The sequence below is a fragment of the Somniosus microcephalus genome, chromosome 4 (genome assembly GCF_052327205.1).
Source record: "Somniosus microcephalus isolate GS21.2 chromosome 4, FLI_Smic_1.0, whole genome shotgun sequence".
Lineage (NCBI taxonomy): Eukaryota > Metazoa > Chordata > Chondrichthyes > Squaliformes > Somniosidae > Somniosus > Somniosus microcephalus.
The window spans coordinates 64,622,553-64,636,663 of NC_140990.1; the positions used below are offsets into that span (position 1 = coordinate 64,622,553).

At 50.2% G+C, this 14,111-nt stretch overlaps 1 protein-coding gene across 1 annotated transcript; it reads left to right on the plus strand.

Annotated features, from left to right (window-relative positions):
* Window positions 1-635: 635 nt before the first annotated feature.
* On the plus strand, window positions 636-11,120 carry LOC147119074 (uncharacterized). Its single transcript, XM_085984778.1, has 2 exons — window positions 636-876; window positions 8,972-11,120. The coding sequence occupies exon 2, from the start codon at window positions 9,627-9,629 to the stop codon at window positions 10,278-10,280; it is 654 nt and encodes a 217-aa protein (XP_085840904.1). The 5' UTR covers window positions 636-876; window positions 8,972-9,626; the 3' UTR covers window positions 10,281-11,120.
* Window positions 11,121-14,111: the final 2,991 nt, after the last annotated feature.

Below are 14,111 nucleotides of genomic sequence, written 5' to 3' on the forward strand. Positions count from 1 at the left end.
CCCCCTCCAACAGTGCAGCTCAGTACTGCCCCTCCGACAGTGCGGCGCTCCCTCAGCACTGCCCCTCCGACAGTGCGGCGCTCCCTCAGCACCACCCCTCCGACAGTGCGGTGCTCCCTCAGCACCGCACTGGAGTGTCAGCCTCGCTTTATATGCTCAAGTCCCTGGAGCGGGATTTGAACCCACAACCTTCTGACTCGGCTATCCACTGAGCCACAGTTTCATCATAACTTCCTTGCTTTTGCACTCTACGCCTCTCCTAGAGCAGGGGAGTTATGATGAATTGTTAAACAGTTTTTTTTTTTTCCCCCCCAGAGTGTCTGTAGGAAACAATTGTGCATTTGAAAGATGCTTGTATTGCGAAGCTTCTGCCCCTTTGCCAGACCCGCTGCCTGCGTCCCCTCCCAGATTCCAGCCCCAGCTCTCTGCTGACTGAGCTGCTCTCACCTGGGGACAGCGCGTCACAATCGGCCCCAGGGCACCGGAGCTGGAGAGGAGGCCCCGCCCCCTTGCCGCGCCGCCATTGGTTGGAGGACCAAGCCGCCGAGTTCAGTCCTCCCACCTCAGCCCTCGTCCTATTGGTCAGAGCTCCCGTCAGTCACAGGCCGGGCCGGCCTCCATCCCTGAATGGCCTCTTCCTCTGATGATGTCACAATCGGGCCGCAACCTAAGCGCCGGGGAGGGAAGGTCCAGCCCCCTAGCCGCGCCGCCATTGGTTGGAGGACCAGGCTGCCCAGCTCAGTTCTCCCAGCTGAGCCCTCTTCCTATTGGTCAGCGCTCCCGTCAGTCAGAATCACATTACTCCGGCTCACTCCGCCACCCGCGCGGATCAATCCGCTGCGTTCGGCGTCCGAGGAGGTCCCACCAACTTTTCAGGTTTGGTTTCTTGTATTTTACTTTATAATCTCGCTCTCCGCTCCCCCCTTCACCTCGATTTAAATCGATTCCCCAACACTTGACTTTACCCCAGCCGCTGATTCCGCCTCTTCCCCGGGCCCGGCCTTCCATATTCTCCCCGGAAGCCCCGTTCAGGCGCACTGGCAGCCTCGTTTTGTGGTGGGGCCGAATAAGCATGCGCAGCCCCGCCTCTCCACATTTAAAGGGACACCCACCCCCTCCACATTTAAAGGGACAGACACCCCCTCCACATTTAAAGGGACACCCAGCCCCTGCACATTTGAAGGGACACCCACCCCCTCCACATTTAAAGGGACACCCACCCCCTCCACATTTAAAGGGACACCCACCCCCTCCACATTTAAAGGGACACCCACCCCCTCCACATTTAAAGGGACACCCACCGCCTCCACATTTAAAGGGACATCCACCCCCTCCACATTTAAAGGGACACCCACCCCCTCCACATTTGAAGGGACACCCACCCACTCCACATTTAAAGGGACACCCACCTCTCCACATTTAAAGGGACACCCACCGCCTCTACATTTAAAGGGACATCCACCCCCTCCACATTTAAAGGGACACCCATCTCCACATTTAAAGGGACTCCCTCCCCCCCTCTCATGTCCTCTACTGTGGAGGAGGAATTTCTGGAGTGTTTACAGGATGGTTTCCTGGACCAATATGTCGATGACCCAACCAGAGATCAGGCCATCTTAGATTGGGTATTATGTAATGAGAAAGGATTAATTAGCAGTCTTGTTGTACGAGGCCCCTTGGGTCGGAGTGATCATAATATGATCGAATTCTTCATTAAGATGGAGAATGAAGTTGTTGACTCAGAGACTAGGGTCCTAAATTTAAATAAAGGAAACTACGATGGTCTGAGGAGCGAGTTGGGTAGGATTGATTGGGGAATGTCACTCAAAGGGTTGATGGTGGATAGGCAATGGCAAACATTCAAAGACCACATGGATGAACTACAGAATTTGTTCATCCCAGTTTGGCATAAAAATAAAACAAAAAAGGTGACTCAACTGTGGCTAACAAGGGAAATTAGGGCTAGCATAAGATCCAAGGAGAGGACATAGAAATTGGCCAGAAAAGGCAGTAAACCTGAGGATTGGGAGCAGTTTAGGATTCAACAAAGGAGGACAAAGGGATTAATTAAGAAGGGGAAAATAGAATATGAGAGTAAGCTTTCAGGGAACATAAAAACTGACTGTAAAAGCTTTTATAGATATGTGAAGAGAAAAAGAACATAAGAACATAAGAAGTAGGAGCAGAAGTAGGCCATACGGCCCCTCGGGCCTGCTCCGCCATTCAATAGAATCATGGCTGATCAGAACCTAGACTCACGTCCACTTCCCTGCCCACTCCCCGTAACCTCTAATTCCCTTACCAGTTAGGAAACTGTCTATCTCCGTTTTAAATTTATTTAATGTCGCAGCTTCCACAGCTCTCTGAGGTAGCAAATTCCATAGATTTACCACCCTCTGAGTGAAGAAGTTTCTCCTCATCTCAGTTTTGAAACGCCAGCCCCTTATTCTAAGATTATGCCCCCTAGTTCTAGTCTCACCCATCAGTGGAAACATCCTCACCGCATCCACCCGATCAAGCCCCCTCACAATCTTATATGTTTCGATAAGATCGCCTCTCATTCTTCTGAATTCCAATGAGTAGAGGCCCAACCTACTCAACCTTTCCTCATAAGTCAACCCCCTCATCTCCGGAATCAACCGAGTGAACCTTCTCTGAACTGCCTCGAGAGCAAGTATATCTTTTCTTAAATATGGAAACCAAAACTGTACGCAATATTCCAGGTGTGGCCTCACCAGTATCCTGTATAACTGAAGCAAGACTTTCCTGCTTTTATACTCCATCCCCCTTGCAATAAAAGCCAAGATTCCATTGGCCTTCCTGACCATCTGCTGTATCTGCATACTAACCTACTGTGTTTCATGCACCAGGACCCCCAGATCCCTTTGTACTGTAGCACTTTGCAGTTTCTCTCCATTTAGATAATAACTTGCTCTTTGATTTTTTCTGCCAAAGTGCATAACCTCACACTTTCCAACATTATATTCCATCTGCCAAATTTCTGCCCACTCACTTAGCCTGTCTATGTCCTTTTGCAGGTTTTTTATGTCCTCCTCACTCACTGCTTTCCTTCCCATCTTTGTATCGTCGGCAAACTTGGATATGTTGCACTCGGTCCCCTCCTCCAAATCGTTAATATAGATTGTAAAGAGTTGGGGTCCCAGCACTGACCCCTGCAGAACACCACTAGTTACTGATTGCCAACCCGAGAATGAACCATTTACCCCAACTCTCTGTTTTCTGTTAGATAGCCAATCTTCCACCCATGCCAGTATATTACCCCCAATTCCGTGATTTTTTATCTTGTGCAGTAATCTTTTGTGTGGCACCTTGTCAAATGCCTTTTGGAAGTCCAAATACACCACATCCACTGGTTCCCCTTTATCCACCCTGTTTGTTACATCCTCAAAGAATTCGAGCAAATTTGTCAAACATGACTTCCCCTTTATAAAACCATGCTGACTCTGTCCGATTAAATTATGCTTATCCAAATGTCCTGTTACTGCTTCCTTAATAATGGACTCCAACATTTTACCAACCACAGATGTTAGGCGAACTGGTCTATAGTTTCCAGCCTTTTGTCTACCTCCCTTTTTAAGTAAGTGTGTTACATTAGCAGTTTTCCAATCTGCTGGGACCTTTCCTGAATCCAGGGAGTTTTGGAAAATTACCACCAATGCATCCGCAATCCCTACCGCTACCTCTCTCAAGACCCTAGGATGTAAGCCATCAGGTCCAGTGGATTTATCCGCCTTAAGTCCCATTATCTTACCGAGTACCATCTCCTTAGTGATTTTAATCGTGTTTAGCTCCTACCCCCCTATAGCCCCCTCTTTGTCCAGTGTTGGGATATTTTTAGTGTCCTCTACTGTAAAGACTGATACAAAATATTTGTTCAGTGTTTTTGCCATCTCCATGTTCCCCACCACTAATTTCCCGGTCTCGTCCTCTAAGGGACCAACATTCACTTTAGCCACCCTTTTTCTTTTTATATAACTGTAGAAACTCTTGCTATCTGTTTTTATATTTTTTGCTAGTTTACTTTCATAATCTATCTTCCCTTTCTTAATTAATCTTTTAGTTATTCTTTGCTGGCTTTTAAATGCTTCCCAATCTTCTATCCTCCCACTAGATTTGGCTACTTTATATGCCATTGTTTTCAGTCGGATACTATCCTTTATTACTTTACTTAGCCACGGATGGCTGTCTTTTCTTTTACGCCCCTTTTTCCTCAGTGGAATATATTTTTCTTGAAAGTTGTGAGATATCTCCTTGAATGTACACCACTGCTCATGTACCGTCTTGCACCTTAATCTATTTTCCCAGTCCACTTTAGTCAACTCTGCTCTCATACCTTCATAGTCTCCTTTATTTAAGCTTAGTACGCTGGTTTGAGATCCAACTCTCTCACCCTCCAACTGAATTTGGAATTCAACCATGTTATGGTCACTCATTCCAAGGGGATCCTTTACTAGGACATTTTTTATTAATCCTGTCTCATTACACAGGACCAGATCTAAGATTGCCTGCCCCCTGGTTGGTTCAGTAACATACTGCTCAAGGAACCTGTCCCTAATGCACTCTATGAACTCATCCTCAAGGCTGCCATGCCCAATTTGATTCGTCCAGTCAATATGAAAGTTAACATCTCCCATGATTATAGCTGTTCCCTTATTACAAGCCCCAACTATTTCCTGATTTATACTCCGACCAATAGAGGTGCAACTGTTAGGAGGCCTATAGACTACGCCCACTAGTGACTTTTTCCCCTTATTATTCCTTATTTCCACCCAAACCGTTTCACTATCCTGATCCTTTGACCCAATATCATTTCTCACTATTACAGTGATTCCATCCTTTATTAACACAGCCACCCCACCTCCTTTTCCTTCCTGTCTGTCCTTCCTAATAGTCAAATACCCCTGGATGTTTAGTTCCCAGTCATGGTTACCCTGCAGCCATGTCTCTGTAATGGCCACCATGTGTAGTTATTTGTACCGTCAACTCGTCTATTTTGTTACGAATGCTGCGTGCATTCAGATAAAGAACTTTTAAATATGTTTTGTGACAATTTATTCCTGCTTTTACCCCCTTTACTACTTTATCTTTATATATTCGGTCCCTTCCTGATATGCTCTGGTTTTTAATTCCCCCACTGCCACCTTGCTCTATTGCCTTCTCCACTGACATTTATATTTTTCGCTCTCTTGAAACCTCCCCCCCACTAATTACTTTAAAGCCCTCTCTACAGCTCTAGTTATTCGATTCGCCAGGATTCTAGTCACAGCACTGGCCAAGTGAAGTCTGTCCCAACGGAACAGCTCCCTCCTGTCTCAGTACTGGTGCCAGTGTCCCGAGAAGCAAAACCCATTTCTCCCACACCAGTCTTTGAGCCACGCATTTAACTCTCTGATTTTATTTACCCTAGCCAAATTTGCTCGTGAGGGCAGGGACAGCACGGGTTAGATACAGAGCAAAGCTCGCTCTACACTGTCCCATCAAACACTCCCAGGGCAGGTACAGCGCGGGTTAGATACAGAGTAAAGCTTCCTGTACACTGTCCCATCAAACACTCCCAGGGCAGGTACAGCACGGGTTAGATACAGAGTAAAGCTCCCTCTACACTGTCCCATCAAACACTCCCAGGGCAGGTACAGCACGGGTTAGATACAGAGTGTCAGCCGTGGCTCAAGCGGCTGCACTCTCTCCTCTGAGTCCGAAGGTTGTGGGTTGAAGTCCCACTCCAGAGACTCGAGTCTAAAACTCTGTGCTGCCCCTCCAGTGCAGTGCTGAGGGAGTAAAGCCCAGTGCAGAGTAAAGTTCCCTCTGCACTGCTCCACTAACATGCCTGAGCCCCAAACTCAGAAGAGCGCCCTCTGCTGCATTCCACTTGTCTCAGCAGCGGGAGAAGCAGGCGGCGGAAGTCCCGCCCCTCGGACACCCTTGGAGCGGCGCATGCGGGGCAGGGGGAGGGGCGGGGCCTGTTCAGAGCCCGCGCTCACCTTGGAGCGGCAAATGCGGAGTAGGGGGAGGGGGCGGGGCCTGTTCAGAGCCCGCGCTGAGTTTGTAGCGACGCATGCGGAGTAGGGGGAGGGGGCGGGGCCTGTTCAGCGCCCGCGCTCACCTTGGAGCGGCGTATGCGGAGTAGGGGAGGGGGCTGGGCCTGTTTAGAGCCCGCGCTCAGCTTGGAGTGGCGCATGCGGAGTAGGGGGAGGGGGCGGGGCCTGTTTAGAGCCCGCGCTCACCTTGGAGCGGCGCATGCGGAGTAGGGGGAGGGGGCGGGGCCTGTTTAGAGCCCGCGCTCACCTTGGAGCGGTGCATGCGGTGTAGGGGGAGGGGGCGGGGCCTGTTCAGAGCCCACGCTCACCTTGGAGCGGCGCATACGGAGTAGGGGAGGGGGCGGGGCCTGTTCAGAGCCCGCGCTCAGCTTGGAGCGGCGCATACGGAGTAGGGGGAGGGGGCGGGGCCTGTTCAGAGCCCGCGCTCAGCTTGGAGCGGCACATGCGGAGCAGGGGGGAGGGGGCGGGGCCTGTTCAGAGCCCGCGCTCACCTTGGAGCGGCGCATGCGGAGTAGGGGGAGGGGGCGGGGCCTGTTCAGGGCCTGCGCTCACCTTGGAGCGACGCATGCGAAGTAGGGGGAGGGGGCGGGGCCTGTTCAGAGCCCGCGCTCACCTTGGAGCGGCGCATGCGGAGTGGGGGGAGGGGGCCTGTTCAGAGCCCGCGCTCACCTTGGAGCGGCGCATGCGGAGTAGGGGAGGGGGCGGGGCTTGTTCAGAGCCCGCGCTCACCTTGGAGCGGCGCATGCGGAGTAGGGGGAGGGGGCGGGGCTTGTTCAGAGCCCGCGCTCACCTTGGAGCAGCGCATGCGGAGTAGGGGGAGGGGGCGGGGCCTGTTCAGAGCCCACGCTCACCTTGGAGCGGCGCATGCGGAGTAGGGGAGGGGGCGGGGCTTGTTCAGAGCCCGCGCTCACCTTGGAGCGGCGCATGCGGAGTGGGGGGGGGGGGCCTGTTCAGAGCTCACCTCCAACAATGAGAACAACAACAACTTGTATTTCTATAGCGCCTTTAACATAGGAAAACGTCCCAAGGCGCTGCACAGGAGTATTGTAAGACATTGAAAAATGTGACCCCGAGCCACATAAGGAGAAATTAGGGCAGATGGTCAAAAGCTTGGTCACAGAGGTGGGTTTTGATCAGCCATGATCTCATTGAATGGCGGAGCAGGCTCGAGGGGCCGAATGGCCGACTCCTGCTCCTATTTTCTATGAAAGAGAGGCGGAGAGGTTCAGAGAGGGACTTCCAGAGCTTAGGGCCGAGGCAACAGAAGACACGGCCACTGATGGTGCAGCGATTATAATCAGGGACGCTCAAGAGGGCAGAATTGGAGGAACGCAGATGTCTCGGGGGGAGGGGGGGGGGCGCGGAGGAGGTTGTTTTCTTTGGAACCGAGGAGGCTGAGGTGAGACCTGATTGGGATGTATAAAATTCTGAGGGGCCGAGATAGGAAGGGCCTATTTCCCTTGGCAGAGGGGTCCACAACCAGGGGGCATAGATTTAACGTAATTGGTCGGAGCTTTAGAGGGGAGTTGAGGAGAAATGTTTTCACCCAGTGGGTGGTGGGGGTCTGGAACTCACTGCCTGACAGGGTGGTAGAGGCAGAAACTCTCATCACATTTTAAAAGTACTTGGATGTGCACTTGAAGTGCCGTAACGTACAAGGCTACGGACCAAGTGCTGGAAAGTGGGATTAGTGTGGATAGCACTTAATTGGCTGGCACGGACAAGATGGGCCGAATGGCCTCCTTCTCTGCCGTAATTTTTCTATGTTTCTATTGCGGGGGGCGGGTGGTTGTGAGGCTGAAGGGAATAACTAAGATAGGGAGGGGCGAGGCCATGGAGGGATTTGAAAACAAGGATGAGAATTTTGAAATCGAAGCGTTGCTTAACCAGGAGCCAATGTAGGTCAGCGAGCACAGGGGTGATGGGTGAACGGGACTTGGTGTTGAGTTACGACACAGGTAGTTTTGGATCACCTCAAGTTTACATAGGGTGGAATGTGGGAGGCCAGCCAGGAGTGTGTTGGAATAGTCGAGTCTAGAGGTAACAAAGGGCCGGGTGAGGGTTTCAGCAGCGGATGAGCTGAGGCAAGGGCGGAGACGGGCCATGTTACCGAGGTGGAAATAGGCGGTCTTAGTTATGCTGCGGATATGTGTTCGGAAGCTCATTTCAGGGTCAAATATGACACCAAGGTTGTGAACAGTGTTGTTCAGCCTCAGAGAGATGTTAGGGAGAGGGATGGACTCAGTGGCTAGGGAACAGAGTTTGTGGCAGGGACCGAAAACAATTGCTTCAGTCTTCCCAATATTTAATTGGAGAAAATTTCTGCTCACCCAGAACCGGATTAGAGATCGTGGAGGGGTCGAGAGAGGTGGTGCTGAGGTCGACCTGGGTGTCGTCAGCGTGCATGTGGAAACTGACGCTGTGTTTTCAGATGTCGCCAAGGGACAGCATTTAGATGAGAAATAGGAGGGGCCCAAGGATAGATCCTTGGGGGACACCAGAGGTAACGATGTGAGAGCGGGAAGAGAAGCCGTTGCAGGTGATTCTCTGGCTACGATTAGATAGATAAGACTGGAACCAGGCGAGTGCAGTCCCACCCAGCTAGACGACGGTGGAGAGGCGTTGGGAGAAGGATGGAGTGGTCAACCGTGTCAAAGGCTGCAGACAAGTCGAGAAGGACGAGGACAGATAGTTTACTTTTGTTACAGTCACAAAGGATGTCATTTGATGAGACTTGATTTGACTTCAGGGCCAAGACAGTGAGTTGGATTGGGCTGCTTCTGACCTGCTGGTTATTGTGGGCACGGCTGGACACCAGTGGGACCGGCTCTACCCTGTTTGTTCTTTGAGGCAAAATAAGCCAAATAAAATTACTGCTTCCCCCTTTACCCTTTCTACACTCCTTTTTACAGGGTTTTAGAAGTGGAGCATTTACAGACAGGAAGCTCAAACCAAATATCACCTCAAGATCAGACAGAGTTACGCGATTCACCAGGACCTGATTCAGTCGCTCCTCCAATCTGCTGGCACACCCATGAGTTCACACTGGGGAGAGAACTTCTAAATGTTCTGAAAGAGCTTCAAAATCTACAAGTACCTGAAGCAACACCAGTGGCCACACACTGGGGGAAACCCGTGCCCCGTGTGTGTGAAGGGATTCACTCAGCCATCCGCTCCGATGATACACCAGCAAGATCACACTAGGGAGAGATCTTTACCCACTCTGTGTGGGGGAAGGGATTAATTGCACCCTCCGTGCTGCTGAGACACCAGCTTGTCCACACCGATGAGAGACCGTTGACCTGCTCCGTGTTTTTGAAGCGATTCTCACATTCTGCCACCCTCCTGAGACACTAGCTTGTTCACATTAAATGATCTGACTGTGGGAAGAGATTTAAAAGGTCCCAGGATCTGAAGAAACACCAGCTGGAGGGAGCAGGAGAGATTCTGTTCACCTGCTCCGTGTGTGGGAAGAGATTCACTCAGTCCTCGAATCTGCTGGCACACCAGCGAGTTCACACTGGGGAGAGGCCGTTGAAACATTCGGACTGTGGGAAAAGCTTTCAAATGGCCCAGGAGCTGAAGGGACACCAGCTGGAGGGAGCAGGAAAGAGGCCGTTCACCTGCTCCGTGTGTGGGAAGGGATTCACTCAGTCATCCCACCTGTTGAGACACCAGCGAGTTCACACTGATGAGAGACCATTTAAATGTTCTGACTGTGGGAAGAGCTTTAAAACCTCTGAGGATCTGAAGCAACACCAGCGAGTTCACACCGATCAGAGACCATTTACATGTCCTGTCTGTGGGAAGAGCTTTAAAAGCTCCGGGAATCTGAACGGACACCAGCGAGTTCACACTGGGAAGAGGCCATTCACCTGCTCCGTGTGTGGGAAGGGATTCACTCTGTCATCCAACCTGTTGACACACCAGCAAGTTCACACTGGGGAAAGGCCATTCACCTGCTCCGTGTGTGGGAAGGGATTCACTTACCCATCCAGCCTGCTGACACACCAGCGAGTTCACACTGATGAGAGACCATTTAAATGTTCTGACTGTGGTAAGACGTTTAAATGTTCGACGGACCTGAAGAGACACCAGCTGGAGAGAGAAGGAAAGAGATCGTTCACCTGCTCCGTGTGTGGGAAGGAATTCATGTGTGGCAAGGAATTCATGAGGTCTTTGCAGCTACTGAGACACCAGCGAGTTCACACTGTTTTGTAGCGCAGGGCCCTGTAGACAGCTGGGGTTACATGAACTTGGAACGGAAGAATGTTTTATAAATTCTTGTACTGCTGTTTAATCTTTAAGACTGTTGTGCTGATGATTCCCTTTTGACAGTTCATGGTGTTACATAGAATGTACAGCACAGAAACAGGCCATTCGGCCCAACTGGTCCATGCCAGTGTTTATGCCCCACACCCCACCTACTTCAATTAACCCGATCAACATCTCCTCCCATTCCTTTCTCCCTTGTGTGGCTTCCCCATGAATCCATCTGTGCTGTTCACCTCAACTACTCCTTGTGGTAGTGAGTTCCCCAGTGTCACCATTCTCTGAATAAAAGTTTCTGCTGAATTCCCTCCTGGATTTATTAGTGACTATTATATTTATAGCCACATAAATATGATGTGATTCTGTTAAGCTGACCAGTATGTTGGTGTACTTTGTCTTTTTCTGATGAATGAAACATTACTGAGCCCCTGTACCCGTGTTATGGGATGAAGTGCCAGACAAGTAAAGGCACAACGTCTGGGTGTGAATCTAATAATAACCTCACGGACCGTATAGGTGTGATAACCAGACGGGCTTGTGGTTATAGTCTGGTCACAGATGGACTAAATTCCTGAATTAGCAGGAGTTCAGGAGGCGGTCAACAGACGGGGCCAAACAATCCCATTTCCTGAGCGGTTACCAAGCTTGTGTATAAGAACAGGCCACTTAAGCCGTTGTCAGTTGGAACAGACTCGAGAAGGTCGCGCGCGAATCCACTGTACTTCTATCCTCCAGATTGAGGAAATTATCACCCGATCTGTGTTATGCAGCATCTTAATAAAGCCTGGAGAGACAATTTGTGTTCTTGTGAGCTTGATTATCTGGTATCTGAAACCCTGGGACTCCCGATCATTAGAGTCAACCTCAGTGTGTGGAAAGGGATTCCCTGGTGTATCCCACCCGCTGACACACCAGAGTGTCCACTCACTCACTCCAACCTACCTCCCTCTGAGCTTGCAGTATCCCGTTCTCTCCGATCCAACCCTAACATTGTTATTAAACCTGCTGACAAGGGTGGTGCTGTTGTTGTTTGGCGAACCGACCTCTACCGTGCGGAGGCTGTACACCAACTCTCTGACACCTCCTCCAACCTCCCCCTGGACCATGACCCCACTACCACATCAAGCCACTGTTTCCAGGACTGTCACTGACCCCATCTCCTCTGGAGATCTTCCCTCTATGGCTGTCAACCTCATAGACCCCCAACCCCGCACATCCCGCTTCTACCTCCTTCCCAAGATCCACAAACAGGGCTGCCCTGGTAGACCCATCGATTCAGCCTGTTCTTGCCCCACGGAACTTATCTCTTCCTATCTCAACTCTATTTTTTCTCCCCTTGTCCAGTCTCTTCCTACCTACATTCATGGGAACTAGATGTAATATCTCCAAGTATGCAGATGACACAAAGCTGGGTGGGCATGTGTGCTGTGAGGAGGATGCCAAGAAACTCCAGTATGATTTGGACAGGTTGGGTGATTGGGCAGAAGCATGGCAGATGCAGTATAATGTGGATAAATGCGAGATTATCCACTTTGGTGGCAAAAACAGGAAGGCAGATTATTATCTGAATGGCAATAGATTGGGAGAAGGGGAAGTGCAACGAGACCTGGGTGTCCTTGTGCACCAGTCGCTGAAGGTAAGCATGCAGGTGCAGCAGGCGGTTAAGAAGGCAAATGGTATGTTGGCCTTCGTAGCGAGAGGGTTTGAGTACAGGAACAAGGATGTCTTGCTGTAGTTGTACAGGGCCTTGGTGAGACCACACCTTGAGTATTGTGTGCAGTTTTGGTCGCCTTATCTGAGGAAGGATGTTCTTGCCATGGAAGGAGTGCAGCGAAGATTCACCAGACTGATACCTGAGATGGCAGGAATGACGTATGAGGAGAGATTGGGTCGATTGGGCTTATACTTGCTGGAGTTTAGAAGAATGAAAGGGGATCTCATTGAAACTTATAAAATTCTAACAAGACTAGACAGACTAGATGCAGGAAGGATGTTCCCGATGGTCGGGGAGTCCAGAACCAGGGGTCACAGTCTAAGGATAAGGGGTAAGCCATTTAGGACAGAGATGAGGAATTTCTTCACCCAGAGAGTGGTGAACCTGTGGAATTCTCTACCATAGAAGGCAGTGGAGGTCAATTCATTAAATATATTCAAGAATGAGTTAGATATATTTCTTAAGGCTAAAGGGATCAACGGATATGGGGAGAAGGCAGGGACAGTGTACTGAATTTGGATGATCAGCCATGATCTCGTCTGCAAACTTGGAGATATTACATCTAGTTCCCTCATCTAGTTCATTTATATATATATTGTGAATAGCTGGGGTCCTAGCACCGATCCCTGCAGTACCCCACTAGTCACTGCCTGCCACTCAGAAAAAGACCCATTTATTCCAACTCTTTGCTTCCTGTCTGCCAACCAGTTCTTTATCCAAGTCAGTACCTTGCCCCCAATCCCATGTGTCTTAACTTTACACGCTAACCTCTTATGCGGGACCTTATCGAAAGCCTTCTGAAAGTCCAAATACACCACACCCACTGGTTCTCCCTTAGCTATTCTACCAGTTACGGTTGTTTTTCAGACAGGAGGGAGTGATATACTTGAACAAATTAGTATCGAGAGGGAGGAGGTACTAGTGGTTTTAGCGGGCTTAAAAGTAGATAAATCCCCAGGCCCAGACGAGATGTATCCCAGGCTGCTGTGTGAGGCAAGGGAGGAGATTGCAGGGCCTCTGACACAAATTTTCAGAACCTCTCTGGCCACAGGGGAGGTGCCGGAGGACTGGAGAACAGCTAACGTAGCAACATTATTCAAGAAGGGTAGTAGGGATAAGCCAGGGAATTACAGGCCAGTGAGCCTAACATCACTGGTAGGGAAATTATTGGAAAAAATTCTGAAGGACAGAATTAGTCTCCACTTGGAGAGGCAAGGATTAATCAGGGATAGTCAGCATGGCTTTGTCAGGGGGAGATCATGTCTAACCAATTTGATTGAATTTTTCGAGGGGGTGACTAGGTGTGTGGATGTGGGTACTGCAGTTGATGTAGTCTACATGGACTTCAGTAAGGCTTTTGACAAAGTCCCGCATGGGAGACTGGTCAAGAAGGTAAGAGCCCATGGGATCCAGGGCAATTTGGCACATTGGATCCAAAACTGGCTTAGTGGCAGGAGGCAGAGGGTGATGGTCGAAGGTTGTTTCTGTGACTGGAAGCCTGTGTCCAGTAGTGTACGGCAGGGATCGGTGCTGGGACCTTTGCTGTTTGTAGTGTACATTAATGATTTAGATTGGGGGGCACGGTGGCATAGTGGTTAGCACTGTTGCCTCACAGCGCCAGGGACCCGGGTTCAAATCTGGCCTCGGGTGACTGTCTGTGTGGAGTTTGCACATTCTCCCTGTGTCTGCGTGGGTTTCCTCCGGGTGCTCCGGTTTCCTCCCACAGTCCAAAGATGTGCAGGCTAGGTTGATTTGGCTATGATAAATTGACCCTTAGTGTTCGGGGATTAAATACGTGGGGTTACGGGGATAGGGTGGGATATGTGTCGGTGCAGGCTCGATGGGCCGAAATGGCCTCTATCTGCACTGTAGATTCTGTGATCTGTGATCTGTGATATGAATGTAGGAGGTATGATCAGTAAGTTTGCAGATGACACGAAAATTGGTGGAGTGGTAAATAGCGAGGGGGGGAAGCATCAGGCTACAGGACGATATAGACGGGTTGGTTAGATGGGCAGAACAGTGGCAAATGGAATTTAACCCTGAAAAGTGTGAGGTGATGCATT

What these genes read in the sequence shown, in the direction of transcription:
- LOC147119074 (XM_085984778.1), top strand. Translation starts at nt 9,627, where the DNA reads ATGGCCCAGGAGCTGAAGGGACACCAGCTGGAGGGAGCAGGAAAGAGG.